General features: G+C 38.1%; 2 protein-coding genes across 3 annotated transcripts in view; both read left to right on the top strand.

Annotated features, from left to right (window-relative positions):
• LIPA (lipase A, lysosomal acid type) overlaps positions 1-23,854 on the top strand; it is a 126,543-nt gene that overhangs the window by 7,192 nt on the left and 95,497 nt on the right. The window contains exons 3-10 of one of the 2 annotated variants that reach the window (XM_085324718.1): positions 1,475-1,595; positions 5,434-5,632; positions 6,005-6,114; positions 6,780-6,916; positions 8,397-8,543; positions 10,108-10,179; positions 11,337-11,408; positions 12,233-14,206. In XM_085324718.1, the coding sequence (XP_085180844.1) occupies positions 1,475-1,595; positions 5,434-5,632; positions 6,005-6,114; positions 6,780-6,916; positions 8,397-8,543; positions 10,108-10,179; positions 11,337-11,408; positions 12,233-12,466 (1,092 nt within the window). In that variant the 3' untranslated portion in view covers positions 12,467-14,206. Of the gene's footprint in view, positions 1-1,474; positions 1,596-5,433; positions 5,633-6,004; positions 6,115-6,779; positions 6,917-8,396; positions 8,544-10,107; positions 10,180-11,336; positions 11,409-12,232; positions 14,207-23,854 lie in introns of those variants that run through there. The other variant, XR_014898196.1, reaches the window with a different exon arrangement.
• CH25H (cholesterol 25-hydroxylase) lies at positions 16,980-21,410 on the top strand. The gene is made up of 2 exons (XM_085324725.1): positions 16,980-17,195; positions 19,864-21,410. The coding sequence occupies exon 2, from the start codon at positions 20,017-20,019 to the stop codon at positions 20,839-20,841; it is 825 nt and encodes a 274-aa protein (XP_085180851.1). The 5' UTR covers positions 16,980-17,195; positions 19,864-20,016; the 3' UTR covers positions 20,842-21,410.

Below are 23,854 nucleotides of genomic sequence, written 5' to 3'. Positions count from 1 at the left end.
GCCCCGGCCCAGCTCGGCCAGCCCCAGGTGCCCGTGCCGCCTCCTGCCCCTGTCCTCCTCCTCCTCCTCTTTTCCCTCGCTCCTCTGTGCGTGCCCGGAGGCGCCGCCGCGGCAGCCCAGTCCGCTCTCCCCCGCAGCCGCCTAAGGCTGTCACCCTCCGTCTTTCCCCCTCCTCCTGCCACAGTAGCCAGCTCCAGTAAGTATTTACTGTCAGTCGCTCTTCCCTCTCCGCTATCTTAACTGTGCTGCCGCTGCTTATCGTGTGTGCGGAGATGCCGCAYCCCAGAAGCGTTTATGGTCCGCCTGAAAAGCAGCGGTCAAGTCCTTCGTGCCATCCAAATCTCATCCCGGCATTGAAAATAAGTCACTTGGTCTAAAATTAGTGAAATTCAGTCTTAAAATCATTCTGGGATTAATGTCAGCATAGATGACTAAAGATATGTTTAAAATAAATAACATGCTCTGCTTCAATTTTCTACCCAGATAAAGCATTTCTCTTCCTTGTCCCACAGCCTAAGAGTATATCTGCTGCATTTTTTTTTACCTTTTCTCAAAGCAGAGTTGGCGTCATTAAAAACAATTAAATAGCAAGTTACGTATCTTTAAGGAGTTTGGGCCTGATGCAACAAATGACAATGATAAAAAGGCTGAGATGCAAGTGATGAGAGAGAAAACTATTGATGAAATCATAGTATTAAGAAAGTGTGTTTTTTGTTGTTATGATCATTTTCTTGTGTGGTTTGTCAGCATGCTTATTTAAAGGCTATACAACATAAGAAGATTTTAGGAGAGAGAGAAGAAAGAAATGGYGCTTGAAGCTACGAGCTGAGGTGGTACCGTCAGCAGCTTGCACATGCAAAGAGCATGAGAACAGTGTTTTGAAGTTGTTGTGTCTGTGGTTCACTTCTGCATGCGCCTAAATGTGGGCGTGTTCCCTGTGTAGCAGAATTAGGCATAAAGTTCATATCCAAATCTGAAATACTCTTAAAATCTTTCCCTTCAGAAGGGAGATGAACTCCTCCCTCTGTGCACCACTGTGGCACTCRTGGCTTTTGGTATGATCACTTGTTTATTACTGGAAAATACTGTTTTTCTTGAGAGAAGGCATTGTTTTCTATTTTTATCTGCCACTTCGGAGTCTCAGTCCTTTGCCCTGTTAGCGTGATCTCCTTTTCCCAGACTGCTTTTCAGTGCTCTGATCTCCCTTCTCACTGTAAGTGTCTCACTACTGAGGYGATGGAGTCCTCCCAAACTGCTGAATCAGGGTTGTGCTCTGGGTATGTCCAGACTCTGTCAGGATGAGTCTTAGAAGGAAATCTGTCCACACAGAAGAGGTGAATGTTAGGGCATATTCGTACTGCATACTTTAGTTTTACATCACCTTCTGTCCAAGGCTCTCAGAGTACCTTACAAATGTTAATGAATTAAGGAGCATGACAGTCTGTCTTCAAGCTGGTTTCTTTTCTTTCTTTAGAGTCAAATTATTACCTTCAGGGGATACCCTAGTGAGGAATATGAAGTGACAACAGAAGATGGATATATCCTTTCCATTAACAGAATTCCATACGGAAGAAAAGGTTATGGGAGGAACAAAGGTAAGATGTATTTCTGCTAGGAGGAAAGGAAAGTCATGAAAAAGATTGGTTTGCTTTACAAAATTTTTGTGCCTATAATAACCCAAACAAAGATTAAAGTCTGAATGACCTGGGCAGTGAGAATGTTTTAACGGTGAGTATTATAGCTAAAATAGATATATGTGGAGTGGCTTGAGTAAAGGAAGGGAAAGGATTTAGAAAGCTGTATTTTCTTGACATTTCTATCTTTTGACATCAATGCAAATTCTTTGTTGGTGTTGTTTGACTTCTGAGGGGCCAACTGCCTGAATTTGCTAATAAATAAAAAACACTGGGTGAGATTTGTTTTGTTTTTTCCCCCAAGTAATAAAATATTTTGATACAAGATTGATTGTAATGCTGCTGTGTTGTTTCAAACCATATTTTTGAAGATACTTTTTTATACAAAAGAWTTTTTTTAAAAATTACCTGACCATTTTCAGAAGTAGAGGCAGTTCATATTTTTCTTCTGATGAAATATAACTAAACAACAAAAAGTCTCGGCAGAACATTCACCAAATAATTACAGTCTTATTCCTGTATGAAATAAGAATTAATTTGTTAATTTTAACCTTTTTGAAGCTGCCTTTGCAGAAAATAACAAGCTAGAGCAATATTGCGTGCTACTGTGGTGTCATATTATACACAGGTATAACAGGTATAATAGGTAAACATTATAATAAGAATAAAATCCCTTTAGGACATGCTGAGTACAACACGTTTTTCAAATACATTGCAAATTAGGATACCTAACAGGTTGTTGACAACAGTCAGCCCAGACTACGTTATTTTGATAAAACTACGTGTGATTTGATAGAGGAAATTGAAGAAGAGAAGTGGTATATGCCATCAGAGCTATTTCAAGCTGTAAGAATTACTATGAAAGCTGACATAAAACTGTGGGAAGGGATGCAGAGGGTGTTTGGGTGGTAAGTCATGGGGAAAAGAAGGAAGAGGGTAGTGTAAGCTGAGACTAAGTGGTAGGGAGAGATATGGACAAAGGTTTTTGCAAGGACTCARTGGGATGCTTTGAAAACAAGACAAAAAGTGTACGTGGAAGAAGAGACAAACCTTTAACTTGCTATACTCTACATACAGAAATGGCATTTATGTACCGAACAGCAATCACTGAAATTGACAGACATCAATTATGTCACCACTCTACAAATAATTCTACATACAAACACACACATGCAACAGCTGCCYATTTGCATGGAGACTGTGGGTATCTTATGGACTACCTTTTGAGCTTAAAAACCTGCAGTGAGGAGTATAAGCATGCAGCTCACATAACGAAAGAGTGATTGTCCTTCAGCCTCGGGTATGAAAAAGACCTATGAGAAAAGACCTAGCTACCAAAGGCCAAACAGGAGTCTTCTTGACCTTCACTGTTGGTTTGATATGGACTACACACACTTAGAAGTGTGTGAACATCTGTCTATGGATGATGCCAGTCAAACCATAGTCTCTGTACCTAAAAAGAAAAATCAGGAAAGTCCCCAGGGAAAAGACTGCCTTCGTAGGTGTTGATTTTGTTGGCTCTTTCATCTATGACATAAGCAAACAGAAGTCTCCTGACCTGTGGGAATTCTCCACATTCCCCTTGACACACCCTCGACCCCAAGTTCATGTTTTGCAAAGTACCCTAATTTTAAAAAAAAGGATTACTAAGCACATTGAAGGAAGTATGATCTCCTAGAAGAAGAATGAACATTTCAAAGTTCATGTTGATCTAAAGTTTTTATAGACCTGGTATCTTTTCTCAGAAGATACCMTTGATGTGTTACTGCTGACCTGGTATATGTATGCCATAATTCTTCTTGTGAAATACTTACTTAATGTGAATAGAATCCACTGGAGTTTTTTATCACATGATGTTTTGGAAAAAAACAAACAAACAAACTATACCTGTGGTTTCACAGCTAAAAAAAAMTGTGGGAAAATGTCTGGACAGCTTCAAACCAAAACATCAGTGATTTCAGTTTCAGTGTTAGGTAAAAATGTAAAAATAATAATAATAATAATAATGAAAAAACACCTGCATGGCATGAGTAAATAGGATGTGGAAATAATTTCTTCGTCAACTTCTTTGTTTGTCAGCTGTAAGAACTTGCAGTCTTAAAATTTGGTTCTGTTGCTTAATTATTTTTGGTAAGCTTATTTTTGCCCCTTACAGTTATAACTTTAAGAAGCCTGTATTAGTGAAAGGAATTGCAACTGTAATACTGAAAGGGGTCATGATGGTAGGAATGGAGTTATTTAAATTTTGAAGTGTGTTTTGCATTTAGAATTTCAGGGGAGGGGAAATGATTAGAAAAAAATACTCTATACAGGAAAGAATAGTTTATGATTCTCCCTCCCTCATACCACCTTTGGGGATTTTAGGAACAAAGGTTTTACAAAATTATCATTGTCCATGTCAGTTTATTGTATGATTGAGCATTTCATGTGTAGATCTGCTGATTGCTTTATAAGTGAAAAAGGAGCTGGCAGAAATTGGTGGCTAATTGGTGGACAAAATTAAAGCATTAGAATAGATAAACATTTTTTATCCTTCCTGTTTTATGAAACATGGGAGTAGCAGCCTGAGGGGGAAGTTTTTCAAAAAACAGAAGTTGGTGGATCTGAGTTAAATAAAAGGGAGGGTGAAAAGACGTCAAAACTAAAAATGAACATTGTTGAAAACAAGTTTAGTGTTAGTTCTGAAAATCCTGTGTGCTGTTAATAAAACAACGAAGTATGCTAAGAACAGTGGAGTAAAAAGTGGAGGTGAATTCTACTAGGTCTAGTGCTRGCTTGACTTTACCAGGAATTTTCTGATTGCAGGAACTGTGCACAACAGTTGATTTTGTGTTGTTGTTGTTGGTTTTGTTTGTTTGTTTGTTTTAACAAAATGGGGAAGGCAGGTGCTAAGAARGTTCCTCATCACAGATACAGAGGTTGCTGGGAGGGTGGAATATTTATAATTTGCGTTTTGGAATCCACAGCAAATGTCTATGGACAGGATCTGGAATGTAAAGTTTGGCAACAGTGGTATTTGTGATTTGGCTGTTTCTGCTGAAAGATCTAAATTCGTATTATCAATAGAGAAAGTATTGGGACAGTTTAGCGTTATAGAATGATGTGTTATTAAAGTAGAGAAAATATTAACTCTTTTCAGTTGCCCCATGTGACAGGACAAGAGGCAATGGGCAGAAATTGAAGCACAGGAAGTTCCGCCTGAATGTGAGGGGGAATTTCTTCACTATGAGAGTGACAGAGCCCTGGCACAGGTTGCCCAGAGAGGTGGTGGAGTCTCCTTCTCTGGAGATCTTCAAGGCCTGCCTGGAYGCAACCCTGTCTACCATGCCCTAGGTGACCCTGCTGAGCAGGGAGGTTGGACYAGATGATCTYCAGAGATCCCTTCCAACCTTACTGATTCTATGATTCTATGATTGCAAGATCCAGAGAAAGGTCTTTGTGTTTTCTGAAGTTCATTTTTCTCCAAAAGGATTATATGTTGTTTAAGTTTCTTCACTTATAAGCAGGAATTTTCAGGGTTTTTATTTGCATTGAACACAAATCCGTATTTTCCCTTTTAGGGATGGGGGATCAGGGGAGAAACTTCCTAAACTTCATGCGTGTCCTGACCTTGGCTCTTTTCAACTACTTAAGGGGAGAAAGGCCTTTGAAACATTGATTTCCTTGTTGGCTACTCATACTGCTCTTTGGAATTTTAGTCATAGAAGGGAGTTGGATAGTGATAATATCAGTACCTGTTGCAGAGATACTGCATTTCCACAGTTCAGCATCCTAATTTGTTTTTGTCCTTATTTTTCAGATCCAAAGCCTGCTGTATTTCTGCAGCATGGTTTGCTTGCAGATGGCAGTAACTGGATCACAAACTTGGATTACAACAGCCTTGGCTTTATGCTGGCAGATGCTGGTTATGATGTGTGGCTAGGGAACAGCAGAGGGAACACCTGGTCAAGGAAACATACACACTTCACAGTGAAGCAAGAAGAATTCTGGATTTTCAGGTAGCCTCATCTGGTAGTGGAGCTAAAGAAAAGCATACTTAATGTTTGTGAGCAGGCTCTTCTTTTGCCTGTCATCTCAGTTCAATCATATTGTGAATGTGTAACATTTTTTCTGGGATATATGCTGCCACATATGTAGCAGTAAGGGGAGTTTTATGGTCAATATAGTGGCCTTCACAGATGATCAGCAGAACTCTCATTGCTTTTGGCAGTTCTTTATGTGAAGATTCAATCACCAGAGCATTCTGCTTCATCTAAAGGAAGCTTTTCTTTATGCCTAGACAACGTATGTACTATGCAATAAAGCTCTATGTAGCTGTTCCACACTGATAATTTTACTTATACAGCCAAATTCTTATCTTTGCTTTGTAGCTTTGATGAAATGGCTAAGTATGACATTCCAGCCTTTGTGGACTTTATTTTGAAGAAAACTGGCCAGGAACAAGTATTTTATGTTGGCCATTCACAAGGCACCACAATGGGTATGTGAAGAGATTAGCATTCATTAGAACATGCTGTGTATGACTTGATATCAATTTCATGTATCTAGTTTAATGATGAAAAAATAACGCTCCAGTAATATACTGCTTCTGCTTTTTAGCTCTTTCTGGGAATATTYATTAACATTAAATAGAAAAGAATTAACCTATATGTACTTATTTAAACTAAGAACCTGTGAAAATAATAAATTGAATTCAAGGTAGCCACAAGTACAGTTCCTGTTCAAAGAAATATTTTGAGTTATACTTAATGAGATCTAGAGTCATCAGGAGTATGTGGAATAAAAATTTCCCTTTCCAGAATATTTTGCTAAATGCATGGCCTGATTTTTAGACTTGTAGATACAAACTATAAGTGTAAGGTTAATTAGTATGTTATTRGTGCCTGATTTTCAGAAGAAAACAAATCCTTATGATATGCTGAATTTAATTTGTGTTCTCTAGTAGCTAGATTAATTTAAAATACCTAAACTGATGCTAAAGACAACAATCAAACTAAAACAGTACAGTACTATTTCTAGAGTGGTAATAATCTAAAAATATCTTTGCACACTTGAGATTTTAGATTTTACAGATTCACAGCYGGCTGAAATTCTGATCTAACTTGTATCAGTGAGACTTGCTAATAATTTTTGTATTATTTACAGCTTTCATTGCTTTTTCAACTCTACCAAACCTAGCTAAGAAAATCAAAATGTTCTTTGCCTTGGCACCAGTAGCTACGATCAAGTTTGCCACTAGTCCTCTGGTAAAATTGGGAGTGTTTCCTGACCTGCTGCTCAAGGTTTGTATTTCAGTATAAATGTTCTAAGCCAAATGAAGAATGTCTCTTTCTGGTTGAAAGCAGGACAGTAAAGAACGTTAATAGTTGTGGATTAGAGATTAACATATTCCACAAGAGTACTAGGACAATTTTTTCTGTAATAACACTATGGAAGTCAGCAGTGGCTCCTCCGGCTTTACTACTGCCTAACATGACAATTTGTATGTTTAAAATAGTATTTGCAAGTACAGTATAGCAGAACAAAATTATCTTTACTGACTTACCTAAGTAAGACTTACATATGTCTAGAATGTAGCTACAAAAATCCCAGGATTAATTAAATAGCTGGTCTGTTTTAGGAGAGTCATATGATAACTTTATATAGAATGTGTCTGAATTTCCATGAACTTTAACATAGTTGTTTCTCAATTAACCATTTAGTTTTGGAAGAGTATTCTTCAGAGGATGATTAAGAGCAGCAGCTTTATTTAGGTGCTGTGAATCATCCTCTAGAAGAGCTTACCATTTTCTACTAAGAAGAAAGAGAACGTAGGCAGACTGGCAAGCTGCGGTAGGTGCCCAGAGTCAGACATTGTGAACAGCTAATGTGTGTCGTTTCTAACCATCCTGTTCCTTTGCACCACCCATGGAGATTCCCACACAGAGCTATTCATTCTATGAGATGAACCCTTTTCAGATTTGTACCTTGTACAAATGTAATGCRTGTGTGTGTGTGCGCGTGTGCATTACTAGTTTCCTTCTCCAGAGGCAATTAGCATAAAAGTAATGCTAACAATTGTCATCTGCTGTTCCTCATGTAGTGAATTTGTCTAAACAGGATAGTTGTTGGTTGGTGCCCTTATGTAAGGCGTTCTGTTTTACAGCAGTACAGATGTTCTTGTTGTTCTAGGGAACTTGATTGTCATGATGACTTACAAAAAAAACTGAGTGTAGGAGTACATGACAGCCATGAACCCGTTGGTCAGGCATATCCTTAAAGGGCTGTTGCTTAAGGGCTCAGTGGGCCATTTTGAAATCCTTGGAGATTTTAGAAACAGCAAGAGGAAGTAGCCACTGCAGCTCATGCAACTTGATTTCTTACTTGGTTAGAAGAGAGGAAGTTGCAAGTACAAAGGCCACTTACTAGCACATGCAGCTTGAAATATTTTAGCCTTAATTCTAATGACAAGAGTCTGTGCAGTAGTCCTGTGAAAGACTGAGTTTAAAATCAGTTGGAATTTGAGGTTAGGTTTGAAATTATTGAATGTCTCTGTTTTTATATAATTTTTGTGGGGGTAATTGCATCACTTGTAGAAGAAGTACTTATTTTGACATTTCCATTGGACTGTAAACAAGATCGATAAGAGAATAGATCATTTTCATACAACTTACCTTTCATCAGTGCAAATGGGAATAGTTACCTCAAGAATACTGTATAAAAACTAACACAAAATCATCTTACACAATTACATGTTTGTTCCTTGTGTTTGTTGTTTTGTAGGATATGCTTGGAAAGAAACAATTCCTTCCTCAGAATTCCTTGCTGAAGTGGCTCGCTACCCATGTTTGCACCCACAGACTTCTTGATGACCTTTGTGGCAACATATTCTTTCTTCTGTGTGGTTTTAATGAGAGAAACTTGAATATGGTATGTTTTGATGACTTTGAACAGTTAACTTACTGTGAACTCTGACACACTATTGACTGTCTATCACTGAACTGCTTGCTCTTTACATGCATTTAAAAAAAAAGATTCTTCACTGTACAGAGTTGGGATGTATATCTTTCTTAGTGTTGATGGGAATTTGACTTCAAAGTTGTCCGATTGAAATGGATAGAATTAACCTTTTGAAAAGCTACTAGAAAATTAAAATAAATTCTTTTAGAACTGTTGGTGAAACAGGTAAGAAAAGTGCATTAATTTCGTGGATGATTGAGCAAGTTTGTCAGTCCTTTTGCAAAGAAGAGAGGAATAAAGATACTGATTTCCACTACTATTAAGAGAACTATTGATACTTCTAAATTTTTTTTTGGTGGATATGTGCGGTTATTTTTTGAGGCCAGTCTCTGCTGATACCTTCAACTGTGGTCCTAGTTCCAGAGGGGTAGTTTGTAGGATTTTTGTTTTCTAAAAGCTCATTAATAGCAATTGACATGAGAACACCTTTTTTTATAATGCTTCTTGAAGTGTTTCTTACCTCCCGGAAATTAGTGGAAGTTACTGTTAGTATACCCCACAGATGGATGAACTCTTAGGAGGCTTTATTTTAGTGGAGTAAGATGGAATCAGCATTATTTTCTTCATTATTCTGTCTGCCAAAGACCACATTTTGTGTATTTTACAACAAGGTGAAGGCATGGGTTATTGCCTTATTTCTTGCCCAGTGCATACWGTTTTCATGGTTTCAGTGGTGGATAATAATTTTTTTTGTCTGCTAGAATTTAAATTKTATTTCCCGTGGATGTTATGTACTGGCCTATGAAATTTTGAATCACCTTAGACTGGCAGCTACTAGTGTAGATGTAGAAAAAGTCTAGGTTTCTGAGGAGRTGCATCTAAATATTAGTTAATATACTCCCAATTCTTACAATATTAGCACTTTTGAAAAGTGGTTTTAAGTATATAGTGCTTAAAGGATATTCTTATCATGTTCAAAGTTCAGCTGTAAAAAAATTTGTGTTAAATTATTTTTTGTTTTTGTGTGTGCATATATATATGTATGTGCACACATGTATATACTTTATTTCTCCATGTGGTTTTAGTTTTCATTTTCTGTGCTTTACATTTTTGCATTCTGCTCATCTGGGGAAAAGAATTAAATGGGTTCCATTTCTACTTCTAGTAACTCTTACTACGGAGAGTTAAATTCATATTAGCAGTACTTTTGTCTYTGGACTCACAGTACCCTAGGGAAGGCTTACGTTCACATCTCATAGAATGAGTTTGTGGTTATACTTGTGCTTTAAAGATTTGCCTCAAAAAATAACCCCATATTCTAGTTTAAATAAAGTTGGCCAAATGTTCTGCAGTTAATGGTAAGTAATCCTCAAAGCATCTGAACATCTTACCTCTTCAATATATAGCTTCAGTTAACTTTTTTTTAGAACAGTTTTAAGAGGAATGGAAAATTTTCTGTTAGTTGTTCAAAAAGCAATAGTGGGTCTAACTGTTGCACTGTGAGGAATAAACTATGATAATTATCTTGTTGCAGAGCCGAGTGGATGTGTATTCAACGCACTGTCCTGCAGGCACATCTGTACAAAACATGATCCACTGGAGCCAGGTAGAATTTTCAGAATCACAAATGTTCATGGCTTTAGCTTGTTTATAGAATGCTGGTGTCTTCTAATAGAAGTGGAATGAGAATAAAGTATCAGAATATATACATATAATATAGCCYGGATGAATTTGTCAGAACAGCAGCTGTTCACTGCAGCTACTTTTATGATAATGACACTGATGCCAGCACCTTCTCACGTCCCTCCCCTCCATCCCCACTGTGGTATGTTTCTTTCAAAGCCATGCTAATTTTAAGTATTTCAGGCCAACAAACAGTACAAGCAGGAAAAGTAACTCGGAGAGATGCTGTGACGAGTGTTTGTTCCCCCTTCAACAAACCTTGTTTTAATTACAAGACGTATTTTATCCAGTGAAAAGCAGCGGGTTTTCTGTTCTGTATCATTCTGTTTGATTTCATTATATATTTTATTAGTGTATTTATTACAATCATCATTGTACAGTTTCGTGCCTGTGATGCATTTGTACCTGATGCTTGTTCGGCAGGCACAGCTATACACAAACAAATGAGAGAAGACATTTGTCATGGAAGCAGTGGTCAATACTACTTGTGATCTTGTAGCTGGGCTTGATAGTCCATTCAGAAGGAATATGGGCCTGAAGTGTTTTGTGGTACATAGCTGCTTAAGTGTTGTCTATAAGGAAATTTGTGAAGACCTTATTTTATTTTATTTTATTTTATTTTTTCAGATCCATGTTACATAGACTGCTGTTTCTTAAAAAAAATCTTTATTTTTGGTGGCAAATGTCTACAGAGTAGACTTTATAAGAAAGCTTCATTGCTATGTTTATATATGTATTTAGGCAGCTACATAAATATTTCTGAAGTAAGCATGGAGTTGCCACATCCTGGCCTTGGATATGTTAAACTGTTTTYGTTAATCTTTCCTATTTTGCTATGAAAGTGTTTGGAATCTTTAGGGACAAAGCGCAGTCCTACTGASTATTAATATTTCCCCTGCCTGTGACACTGAGCAAGGCAATGACACTTGTCCTAGTTAATACTAGTGTCTCACAGTTTCCTGTGTCAGTTGCCTTTGTTTCACCGTGTAGGTAAATACTGATCCTACTTTCTCTRTTGAAAATGTTTGATAGGAGTGTTGTGATTGTTCTTTGTATGTGTGAGTATTTGTTCATTTCTAGGCTGTAAGATCTGGGGAACTCAAAGCTTATGACTGGGGAAGCAAGGCTGCAAATATGGCTCACTACAACCAGGTAGAGATCTTTTACAGATGTGTTACAGTTCCAGAGAGGCTCAAAAAAGTGATGTGGGCAGTTCTCTTGTTGCTGCATTAGACTGTGATGTGATTATGCTGTAAGCTAAAGAACCACCTGTGTGGTCCAGTATCCAGACTGAGGAGCTAGTGTGTTCTATGGAAAAAAGACAGGGATAGAGAGTTGTGAGATGATACCTAAGTCAGTAGGTAGTCCATACTTGGACACGCAGTTATGCCTACACAGTGTTTCTTAGGGGTGATCCTTTTGATAAAACGTAATTAGTGTTCTGTGTGCTTAGATCTTTAGATCCCACTGCACTTCTCACAAGAAGGAACTGACTGTCAGTTCATGTATCGTGCTTATCTTCAGCCTGTTTAATCTCCACCCATGTTTGTTTCTAAATTGCTGTGCACAATATTCAAAATATTTTGTCCCTTGTCAGCTTAGTGACGGGGAAAGATTGCACTATCTTACTCTCAGAGTAATAATCACTTTTAATATTTGATTAGGGCTTTGAAATATTTTAATGAGATACAGACTTCCCACTACACACTAGCCTTACCCAGCTATCTTGTAACTTCCCCAAACCATGTATTTCCTGTTAGGCATGCWACAATGCTATAGAACTCGAGGAGCTGCATCTTCTTTTGAAATTCAGTACTCTAGCTCCATCTCTGTCTGCCCAAGAGCAAAAGAAAGAAAATGATAATCTGACACATTCCTCTCATGGTTGCTAGTATATTAGCTTACAGTTTAATACTACTATGAAGACTTGTTCTTTCTAATATTTGCATATTTTTTTTCCATTCCTCCCCCCCCAGTCGACCCCCCCTTTCTACAAAATAAAAGAGATGACTGTGCCAACTGCTGTGTGGACTGGTGGACAGGACTGGCTGGCAGACCCAAAGGATGTTGCCATGCTGCTTACTCAGATCACARACTTGGTTTACCACAAAAACATTCCAGAATGGGAACATTTGGATTTCATCTGGGGTCTTGATGCACCTTACCGCATGTATAATGAAATAATGAACTTGATGAGGAAATATCTCTAAACCTGCTGGTTTTTCACAAGGGTTAGTTCATCAGAAATTCATCTTTCTGTAGCTTGTGCTTTTTTGGCAGTGATGCTACATTGTTTATTTATGATGCATTTTTAAAATGCCAGCAATGACTACTGAATCGCATTCATATTTGGTTTAGTTTTCTCAGTATTACTGCTCTCTCCTGCAGAAGTCCTCATTGTTTCCTGCTGATTTTGCACACAGTGGCATAATGCTTAGAAAACACCAGTTTAACTTTGCACAAAAGGAGTATTTCATATGCATATAGATTGAGTGACATGTCTAAAAGACAGGTTAGTCCACTCAGCACCTCAGGTGCTTGAAAATTCAAACAATTAGTATTTTGCTATGCATAAAGCACTGTCATTTCTCAGTATATTGTCATTTCCAAGTACCTGTTAGAGTTTTTCCTTGTACTGCAGTGATCCCATTTGGTGCTGGTACTTTAAAAAGCACTTAGCAACTTTTTTCTGTTATTATTTTAGCCATCTTTTACAAGCTAGCTACATCAAATTACTTTCTTTTTGAATGTATCCCAGAAGAACTGTCGTGAAGCCAGACAATGTCACCACTGCTAATTGAAATCTATTTTGGGACTGATTAATTACTGTATTTTTCTTGCTTTTGATGGCGTCCCTGAAGCCGTTTATGTTTCACATACCAGCTATGGATAAGGATTGTTGTTTGCCCTTGCATATTCCTGGAACAAGCCAAATAGTTGAGAGAAATACCACTTTTTGTTAGCTCTGTCAATAGATTATGAGTTTCAAGGAGAATAATGTAACATACTGGTGTTTTGTTTGCACTGGTAAAAYGATCACTAGAAAACAAGATTCCCCCCAGTATCCTGCTGGCCAGGGAGGGTCCAAAGCAGTTATTTTGTGACTCAGGTGGCTTCGTTTGTACGGACTTCCCCCTTAATCAGCTGCTGTTTTGAAGATCTGTTTACCTTTTAGCTGCTTATGTGGTGCTTGTCACCGTTTGTATTCAGAAACCTCAGAACACAGTGGTAAAACCTGACAGTATTAGTCTCATTTTCCATTTGTCTCAGTTTCCACCTTAAATGGAATATGGCTAAGCCCCCCACTTAAAGGGAGGAAAGGATTCATCTCTGCTTCAGGATTCTGACTTTGGAAGCTCTCACTGTCTCTGGCATAGGTGCCTTGCTCTTTCCAGTGACCTTGTGGAGCGCTTAGGCTTGTAACTTGCATGCAATTCAAAAGAGCCAAGTGTAGAAGGTATGAGGAATCTCCTGAGTGAGTTGTCTTAGTCCAAATCATAATTTCTGTGCCATAGCTGGAGTTCAACCCAGATCTCTGTCCATAATCCTAACAGGAAGAACAGTCTTTTCTGCGTGGCATGGCAAATAGTGCATTTTTGACTGAGACAGATTTTTTTTTTTTTTTTGGTAAACAAATTGCAAAAAAGTGCATAAGCCATAAATTAAGTTTGTGGTTTTTTTTTTGTTTGTTTGGTTTTTTTTTGCTTCTAATCCACACTCAGGGAGTCCTCAGGTTTCATTTAAGTTGTGATTCCTAGTAGGACCTTTAAGTTCGCTTTTTATTTGTAGCAGCCGTACTTGCTTCATATTGCTGTGCTGAAAAGAAGTCTCTGTAGGAATCCAAAGTGGCTAAAACAGCAGTTGTAACAGTATGTGATATAGCAAGAGCTACGTGCGTAATGTTTATTACGCTTGAGATATTTTCAATAAATCTGGAAGTCCTGCTTGGAGTGGTGTGTTCTGTTTCACTTCATGTTTTTTCATGAATGCATGTGAATTTTGAGGACAGAGAATGCGGAGAATTGAATCTGTTTTTCACAGCTGTTCATCTATACAAGTACAATACCAAATAAAGTAGCCAAGTAAAGTTCAATTTTACTTCTATTGTGAAAGAATCTTTACCTAAACATAAAAGGCCATTCCTGTTGTTTCAGGTGACTTTCTGAGACTTCTCTGAGACAAAGTAAGGTATTAATTTTGAATAACTGCTTACAGGACTGAGGTGTTTTCTAAGCCTCCAGGTAAAGAGTTCCTTTCAAATCACTTGGATGGTGGAAAGCTTCTTGTATCACATTCTTAAACCTTATGTAATTGGATTGCTTAACTGACTCTCCAGTAATCTCATAAATAGCATTTAACCACATTGTAGGGCAGGGAACTAATCTTTGTGTTGGCATACTTGACGTGATCAGACAGGTACTTCAGTAACTCAGCTTTTCACCTTTGTCATCTTTGATAATAAATACAGTCTGTACCTTTCCATACATTGTGAATACACTAGGATATATGTAGTCAAGATAGTAAGATGTATAAAATCATATTTGTTGTCAGCTTTATCAGCTGATGACCCTCACCCYCCCTTGCATGACTGGAAATAGTGTCAGAACAGGAAGAATTTTCATGAAAGCCATTACGGAGCTTCTCTGCTTTGCCAGAACAGAGATGGATATGGGATTTATGAACTACTCTGCTGTTCCTAGCCTGCTGGAGTTGCAAGCAACGTGTGACAAAGTTGCAGAGGCATCAGTGGGTGGAAATGTGTGAAATGAGACATGTGAACCTGGAGGGAAAGAGCGAGAAGTGTGTTCTAAATACAAGTGAATAGTGATGAATGATACACTTTTCAAAGCAGTTCTTAATTATTCAGTGCCTGCTGTAGCACCACCTTTGTGTTATAGTGATGTTGAGGATTGGCTGACGCATCAACTTGGGATAACATCAAGACCTATTAGCATAACAGAAAGAGAGGGTATGGGACTTCTTTTTCTGACAGGCTCATCATTTTTCTGACCTAGAGTCACTGTGATGTGATCAAGCTATGCTAGAAAGCAAGATAAAGAAGTTCTTGTACAGCTGATGGGTTATTAGGCTCACAGACTTGGCTGCATCTGAAGTGTTTGCACAGTCCTGGACGCTCACAGGTCTACAACACAGATGGACATACAAGGGTCTATGCGTGCAAATGGACATGTGTTTATGTCCATGTTGAGATTGGAACCTGAACAGTTTCTTTTTTATAAAATCATCTGCAAAAAAAATTCAGACTGTTCTTCTCATGCAGAAGGCCTACCACATACAGGCCCAGAGAGTGGTTAGATGAGAATACGTTAGTGGCGTATACTGTACTGAATGATGTACTTGCCCAGTGCATACCACTTTCACAGTATTTAGTAATTCTGTATCTACTAGTACACTAGCAGAGAGTTACAYATCAACTCAGACAACATGGAAGTGCCTCAGCATATGAAATGGTAAAACAGCATCTACTCCATGGGGCCATGTGGGAGAAATTGTTCTGTCCGCTTGGAAACAGATAGACGAATTTGCTGTAAGTCACTCTTTGGATTATTGTGAATGTACCATACAAAAAAAGAAACATTACTATGTTAATCACAGGAGAAACTATAAATGGCATTCCTCCTCCTTGATGGAGGGACAGATTTCTGGTATATAGTAAAACATGGTCCAAATGAAAGATCCTCCTGTAACTGAAGGATTCATATCTTCTCCCCTTCTTTCATGTCTTATGTGATGCAAACTCAAGCTGCAGCATTGCTCATAGCTCATACGGCTTCTCTTCTCTAGCAGCTTATTTTCAGATAACTGTCTTGAACATAATATTTCTGAGATTGCGACCCTGCAGTCAGATTGAAAACATCAATGAAATAAAAGAATAAGAAGATTGCGTGAACGGGAGCCATACCTGTAGCATGATTGCCTAAGTCTTATTTTCTGAGAAAACTGAGCTGAAAAGTACCCATTCTGATGCCTCCTGAAATTATGAATGTGTGTAGTAGTAGAGGTTTCAAATCAGTATCACACTAGTGAATTATAAAGGACAATGAACAAATTTTAAGATCCTACCTTGATACTATTTTAAAAACTGATCCTGGTGTTAAAATACAACTTGAAAATTAACGATTTGCTTTGCTGGCAGCTTTCCATCCCCAGCTGCTAAGAATTCATTTGAAAACCTTTAAGCTTTCTTTCCCTGYTGTCTGGAAAGGTTTTCAGTGAAATTATATTGGGGAGGTAGAGTGTTGATATGAAAATAATTTTATTAAGAAAACATATTAGGTCTGATAAGAAGAGCATTTTGAGATTAGGCTAAAGTTTTCCATCAAAAACTGAAGAGGAGTCTGTGTTCTTTATCCTCAAGTACCCAGCATAATTAAGGGCACTAGGTTAAAGCTGCTTGGCTAGGATATGAGAAATAAAGGCTCATGCCCTTCTCTAGATTCAGATCTAAGACTTGAATCTCAGTATACCTAAACATAAGGAGAGTTGAGATTGCAAAGATGTAAATAGGCAAAGCTCCCTCTTCCCCTTCCAGCCTGTTTATCTGTGAGGCCTGTGACACAGGCCTGTGCCTACCAACTTTTGAAAGCTGTCCCACTGCAAAGTACTGTTTATTTTGCTATCCCATGAAATTTTGACAAGATGCAAGCATTTCCTAATAACTGTAATATTAGCAGAAAAGAAACATTTACTTTGAAAGGAGTTCTTAAAATGAGATCTCAGGAAAGCTGTTTTGAAGAGTGATTGTCCTGAGCAGGGCTGTTGRCAATGTATTTCTGCATTGGGTGGTGCTATTGCACACTGAAAGGCCACAGCCGGGAAACGCACAGAGCATAAAKAGTTTTTTTAAACCCTCACCCTCGCAGAGCTGCCATGAACTATTGCTGAATAGCCTCCTTGCGYGTCGTGTCTTGGAGTAAGGTGAGTTAGTATTTAAAGACCTCAGAYTGCTTTTTTCCAGCAGAGTTAACAGTTTGCTTTAAAATTAGGTAAGAGACTACCTCTCTCTTCCTTTGCTCTAGTAGCTTTCCTGCTTTACTGTTACTGTCCTACCTAAATTATCAACCCTGTTCTCCAGCACGCTTTTTTTGGTAGAAGGTTCAGCATGTGCTAAGACCTGTCTTCTGCTCTGTCCCTGTTAGGACAGTAATCCTACCTTAGAGAGAGAGRGAGGAGGAGAGAGAGATTTTGTCTCTGCTGTTATGATACTATTTTCAGCATATTGATCCTGGTTCCCCYTCATGCTAATTTTTACTCATTTTCCTACCCACTTGTTAACATTCTGCTATTCACCTTACAGCTTGTACCTAACAGTGTAGCTTGTGGTCGGTGCTTGCATCTTGTGCTCATGTGGAATCTATTTAAGACCCTTTGCGGGGCCTCATTCCAAACTATGTGCCCTTCAACCTAAACGCTGTAGCAAGAGTCTTGATTTTTAGAGACACGTTTAGAATCTTGTAACACATGGGGAAGTTTGGCAGCACCGTAAGTTAAGCGAAAAAAGCTGGAGTTATATTGCTGAATTAAATACAGATAGGATTTGTGTGTATGTTGTCTTTTCTTTGCATTGTATCTTGTACTGACAAAGAAACTCAAGTTAGAGAAGCAGTATGAATATGTGAGATTTGTGCTTTTTAGTGGCTAAGCCAAATAGCTTGAAATCAGTTACTGGAGAATGGAGACCTAAAGAGGGTTTGCCATCTCTGATGCATGAGGATTTAGTTTTTTGAGCATACTCATTGCTGAGCCTGAGTCAAGACCCAGGAGGGGAAGACTTGCCAGCAGAGTTCATCCTCCTGAGCGCCAGCAGATGGGGTGCATCGTGACGATGGCTCCCTCTGCCTGCTCTGCTTGTGTGCAGAGTCTGGATTGGAGCTGCAGACAGTCACTGAGGTGGGCTCTGTTTGCGGTGCTTCACTTGCTTGAACTTAGTGTTTCAGGATATAGTTGCAATAAGGCTGCAAAATTCTCTGATTTTTCGTTAATGGRCTTCAGAATATTTTTCTACGACATAAACTGCAGGCAAAATGCGCATTCTTTATATTCTAGTTTGTAGGCAGCATTGATGCCGAAACTTCTTGAGAATTCACAKAACTATTAGGTATTCGTTGGAGGAGTGTCTTTAGGGCAGAACAGTCTCACATCAGCAGAAAATGTGAGTCTGTTTCTAAAACACAGATGCAACAGGTAGAGCCTCTGAAAACCATATCATAATTATCTCTAAAAAATAACTTCTGATTGTCTGAGTAATAGTACTCATCATATTAATGTTACTTTTCAGTAAACCCCTGAGAATCTAAGGTGGGAACACAATCTATATTTTTAAGAGCAGAATCTCTTGAGAAGAAAATAGTTGAGACTGAAAACAGGCTTCAGGATTAGGAGAAGTCTGTGCATAGATCAGAAAAGGTCACTGCTAATTCATCATTCTTAATTATTAAGCAGCAATGAAATTCTGACTCCCATTTCCTCCATCAGATTTTTTTTCTGAATAGCAAAGAACTAAAATTATCTGAACAAGCTAATAAAGTCATCCAGGAAGCTGAGCTCATTTCCAATTTTAAATGCTATACCTACAAAAGAAGTGAGTTCATAGGAAGTTGATGGCAAACTCTGTTTCCCCAAGTCTTGTAAGCTTTGTCTGTCTTCTTCAAAAAGCACAAAAGAAGCAATCTCACAGTATTTAAACCCAAACTTCCATCTTTTACCCCTAAAATACTTTCAGCAAATTTTAAATCCTGAAACTTGAGCCTGCTAGCCTCTGTCTGCTCTGCACTTGCTATTGGTCAAAGGATGATCCTTTAAAGAACAAAATTCTAACCAATGGACCCTCTAATTGCATGAGTGGGAGAAAGGATGATTCCCTTATCCTGTCACTCAAAGAGCTGTTAAGTTGTGGACTGAATAGAATAATAATGCAATAGTACTTGTCATTAAGTATCTGTTTGKAAAGGAAATGAAATTTGACCTCGTATCTCTCCCAGCACTGGAGGATATTTTATTTTTCCATAATTGTTGGCTCAGTTTTGTATCTAGCCAAAGTCAGGTTGGTTTTGCCATGCCAAATAGATGCAGGAAAATAAAGGAGAAAATGAGCACAGAAGTGAATAAATGGTAGTCACCACATTCAGATTGGAAGCATAGTGTAGATGTCATTAAGATTTCAGCTTAACCTGTTGTATACCTGAGGAACTGTTAGGAAAATGTGTGYTTACACATATGCATTACCTACTGAATATCCAAACGCCAGATCTGGAGTTGAGTTACACATACATCTTTGGTAGGGATCATAGGAAAAATCAGTGCTAAGTTGTATTAAAGCAAAAAGGTAACAGAGGATGATACAATTTAAAATCAATGAAAGGTGTCAGTTTTTCAAGTGTATACAATAAGTGGAATGGAAAATGTACCTATCTTCTTTCTCTGAATTCCAGTGTTAGAGTTTTCTGCATTTCTASTTACATTTCCTATCACCCAAGTCTTCTCTAGAGTTCAGGTGATTACCTGAGCTGGCTGCAATTCTTGCACTCCACCAGTGAGATAATTCTTCTGTGAGATTGTAATCCATTATACTGCTTCTGTATAACAGGAAAGGGAACTTCCTCTTTAAAGCTACGTATTCGAAGCTCAGTAATGAGGATTTCTAACTGGGCGGAGTTTGCGTTTGAGCAAGCTAGATAAAGGCTTGCAGGACTTGCAGAGGTCTCAGACTGCAAGCAGCATCAACGAGACTTCAAGCAGCATGAACTGCAGCGTGCCCAGCAGAGTCCTGCTCAGCTACCGAATGGATGGACAGCAGGACAGGTTGTGCCTTCAGTTYCTTTGGGACTTTGTTACAGCAAAGGAGCCGTTGATTAAGTCACCTTATTTTCCAGTGCTGTTTTCTTTTATAGCATACATGGCTTTCTGTCTTCCTTACGTTGCACTGGACTTTTTAAGCACCAGACTACCAAACTTGAGAAAATACAAAATCCAGCCACAGAGCTATCCAACTCTCGGAATGATGGTGCCTTGTGTTATTCAAAGTGTCTATCATCATGTTGTTTTCATTTTTCCAGTGACATTTTTCCACTGGTACTGGAGACCGGTGAACCTGCCTGTGATGGCTCCAGAGCTGCCTGAGGTCCTGCTGGAAGTAGTAGTTTGCCTGCTTCTGTTTGATTTTGAGTATTTCCTTTGGCATTTGCTTCATCACAGGGTGCCTTGGCTCTATAAGACCTTTCACAAGGTGCATCACAAGCATGTATCAACATTTGCTCTTACTACACAGTACTCCAGTGTATGGGAATTGCTTTCACTGGGATTTTTTGCTGCCATCAATCCAGTGCTCCTCAGATGTCATCCTTTGACAGAAATGATTTTCTTCCTTGTAAACATTTGGTTGTCAGTGGAGGACCATTCAGGATATGACCTTCCATGGTCAACTCACCGACTTGTGCCTTTTGGTTTGTATGGAGGAGCTCCACATCATGATCTCCATCATCTGAAATTCAAATCAAACTATGCTCCTTACTTCACCCACTGGGACAGACTCTTTGGGACATTCACAGAGTCACATTCTCATTAAGGATATTTGCCTGTGGATGAACTCATTTTTTTGATAAACTAAACTAGGATGTTAATTTTTCAGAGACATACATAAGATTGTGTATTTGAAGCTACCTATGAAAGCCATAGCTATTTATAACAAAACCTGTTAATGTATGTGTGTCTATATGTATACTTGCATCTGCATATGTTGCATGACTGCAAATGGGACAGTAAATACCTGTTGCTTAAATTTGTTTGAGTCAAAGGTATAAGGGAAGCATTAAGAGATATTCTCTCTTCTTTCCTTCTTTTCAGCTTTCATAAAGCATATATTGTATTACTGTATGATGTTCTATACGTGCACAGAAAACAATATTTTACAGGAAAAATTATCTTATTGTTGTAGGATGATTTATGATGTAACCAGAACAGGTACACGTCATGGATTTTGTGGAGTTTAATCTGCCAGAGCGTATTATTGCACACCGATGTTAAAAAAATGCTCCAAAGCTAGTTAGTTGACAGTGCAATAATTTTGATATTTATATTTTAAATCTTGATGTATTATTTTAATAGGAAATAAATGTGGTCACTGCTTTAAACTTATGTTCTGTTTCATTATATTCATTCCTCCATTCATTTTAGAAACAGGTAGGATTCTTTTTGCGTAGCTTGTAGTTTATTTCAGTTTCAGAGGTAGGGATTCCCTCATTAAAATATTGTCATATTGTTTCAGAAGTGAACAATTTGCTTTTTCTCCAGAGTAAGGCGATGCTTTTAATAGTTCTCAATCTTTTAGAAACAGAACAGTAAAGAAAGCAGTTTAAAAAAGCAGAGTGAAATTAATTATTGAGTTACATATGTGAGAAGCTTGAATTATTTTCGTGCTAAATTATGATGTGACAGCAGAACAGTAAGCACCTCTTAATAAAAGGGAGCAGTTCCTGCATCTGTCCTTTACAACCACATCATTTAACTTGTTATTAGTGTGCAAAACACTGGCAAGGAATATAAACAGTTTTTACAAAATGGAGCAGACTTCAGAGTAGAATCAAACCTTTGAAGACCCGAAACCACAGAACAAACCAGGCTACATGTTTCTAGAAGAATAGTTATATATAAAACATTTGTCAGGCAGTCTCACAAAAGTCACACTGCAAAATGAATGTGGAGAGATAAGCAGATTTTGTGTGTCTTATTTAGCAGAAATCCATACAGATTTCTTAGGATGGCTTCTCCACTACATACCATTTTAATGCTTATAACCTTCTGTCCTCTGTTACTAATAAACTGCTCAGGAATACGATGGGAACAGGGAAAGTGCAAATTTGAGAGAGAGTGCCTAACAGCCACTTACACATCATCACCCAAGAATGCATTTGTCGTGTTACGTCTAGAGGGTTGTGTGACCTTAGAGAGGCTGTTTGTCCCAGAGAAAAAATAGCTCTTAATATTGTCAATAATGTGAAATTATAAAAGGAGCAGTAATTTGTACACCCTGTGTCTTTTTGATAATACAAAATAATTTTGATAAGCATCTTCATAAATAGTATGAAATGCTGAAATCTCATTATACTTAACCTCTCCCTTTGCTCTCTGCACATCATGTTCCAGACTTTAAAAGTGCAGCACTTCTTTTTCATGAGAACATGACACAATTGCATCCTGAGAGCAAAACCTGAAGCTTAAAACTGGAATTTTTGTGATGCATTTATTCAATTGAAAGGAAGAATTCTCAATCTTAGTGATTATTATAATTTTAAGTATTTTAGGGTGTGCTACAAAGAAATGTTAATATTCTTTTCCCTGCCAAATTCAGAAAACAAAATACAATCTGTGATTTCTTTGAGCTGTTACGCCATTTTTGAGGTATCCCAAAGTTGCACTCTTAGTTCTAGAACTCCCTGTGATTGCAGCTTGGCAAATACTGACGTCTGATGAGGATGTTCTGTGGTTTCAGTGGGTTATACTGTATACTATAACTATATATTGTAACTATAAAATATAATAATCTATGTTATGTACTGTTGGCTAAGTAAGCAAGGTTAAGGCTAGCCAGTATTTGGATAGTGTCTCTGTAGGAAGTCTGTGAGCAAATCCCACAAGCAGAGATGCAACTGAACCTATGGGGATTATTTCTCTTTTTTTGTGTAATGCTTAGGAGTTGATATAACAAATGTTTTACTACTGGAGAAAGTGTCTTAGGCAGCTGCGGGCAAAACTATGATTAGTTTTATCAAGTCAAGTGAGATAGTTCCGATCAGCATTTACAGTATAGCATAATAGCAGTGGGGATGATCAAAATGATGTTGGAAGGAGAGAATGTGCTTCATGACAATTCTGCCTACTGCTCTCTCGCTAATGTCCTAAACTTTGGCGTGACTTCAGACAGTCATCAAGAATGCGTTTCCTCAAATACAGAATTTTCCCCCATTATATTGGCTGAACCTCTTGCCAATTACACCTGGAATCTCAGCCTAAAGGCTCGTTRTTGTATGATTCTGATTTCCCTTTTTAATTAGGCTGTAAACCATGAGGGACTGAAATGATTTGCATATTGCAGGTACCTTGAAGCACTTTCTGTAACAGGGCATTGTAGTATAGCTTTAGATACGTGTATGAGAGAAATTTGTACACAGGAGACCTGGATAAGATTGTAACGTCAGATCTTTGCAATTGAAGGACAAGTAAAATATAGAAAAAAAAGATACACTGATGATAAAGCAAATAGAAGTTGTTTTTTTTCCTGTTTTCATTGAAAGTTCAGCATATTCTCTCCCACTGAGCATGAGAGCTTAGTGAGTTGTGTGTTGGTGGTGCTGAGATTTTAAATCTGGGTTTTACAGATGTTACTTCTTATGTTTGTATTTCCCCATAGTCCTTACCACAAGTCTTTACCAGACAAATGGAACATCATGATACTGTATGGTAAGGGTTTATGTCAGAAAACCAAAACCAGTTTTCTCTCTTCTATTGCAAAATTCTCCTAGCTTCCTCATTATAATGTGACATGAATTACAATGTGCCATGAAGACTTCCTATCTAATCTG

Source organism: Rhea americana, unplaced genomic scaffold (genome assembly GCF_003343005.1).
Source record: "Rhea americana isolate MKP2758 unplaced genomic scaffold, rheAme1 scaffold_93, whole genome shotgun sequence".
NCBI lineage: Eukaryota > Metazoa > Chordata > Aves > Rheiformes > Rheidae > Rhea > Rhea americana.
The sequence above is the reverse complement of the archived record's forward strand: the minus strand, read 5'-3'. Positions and strand labels throughout refer to the sequence as shown.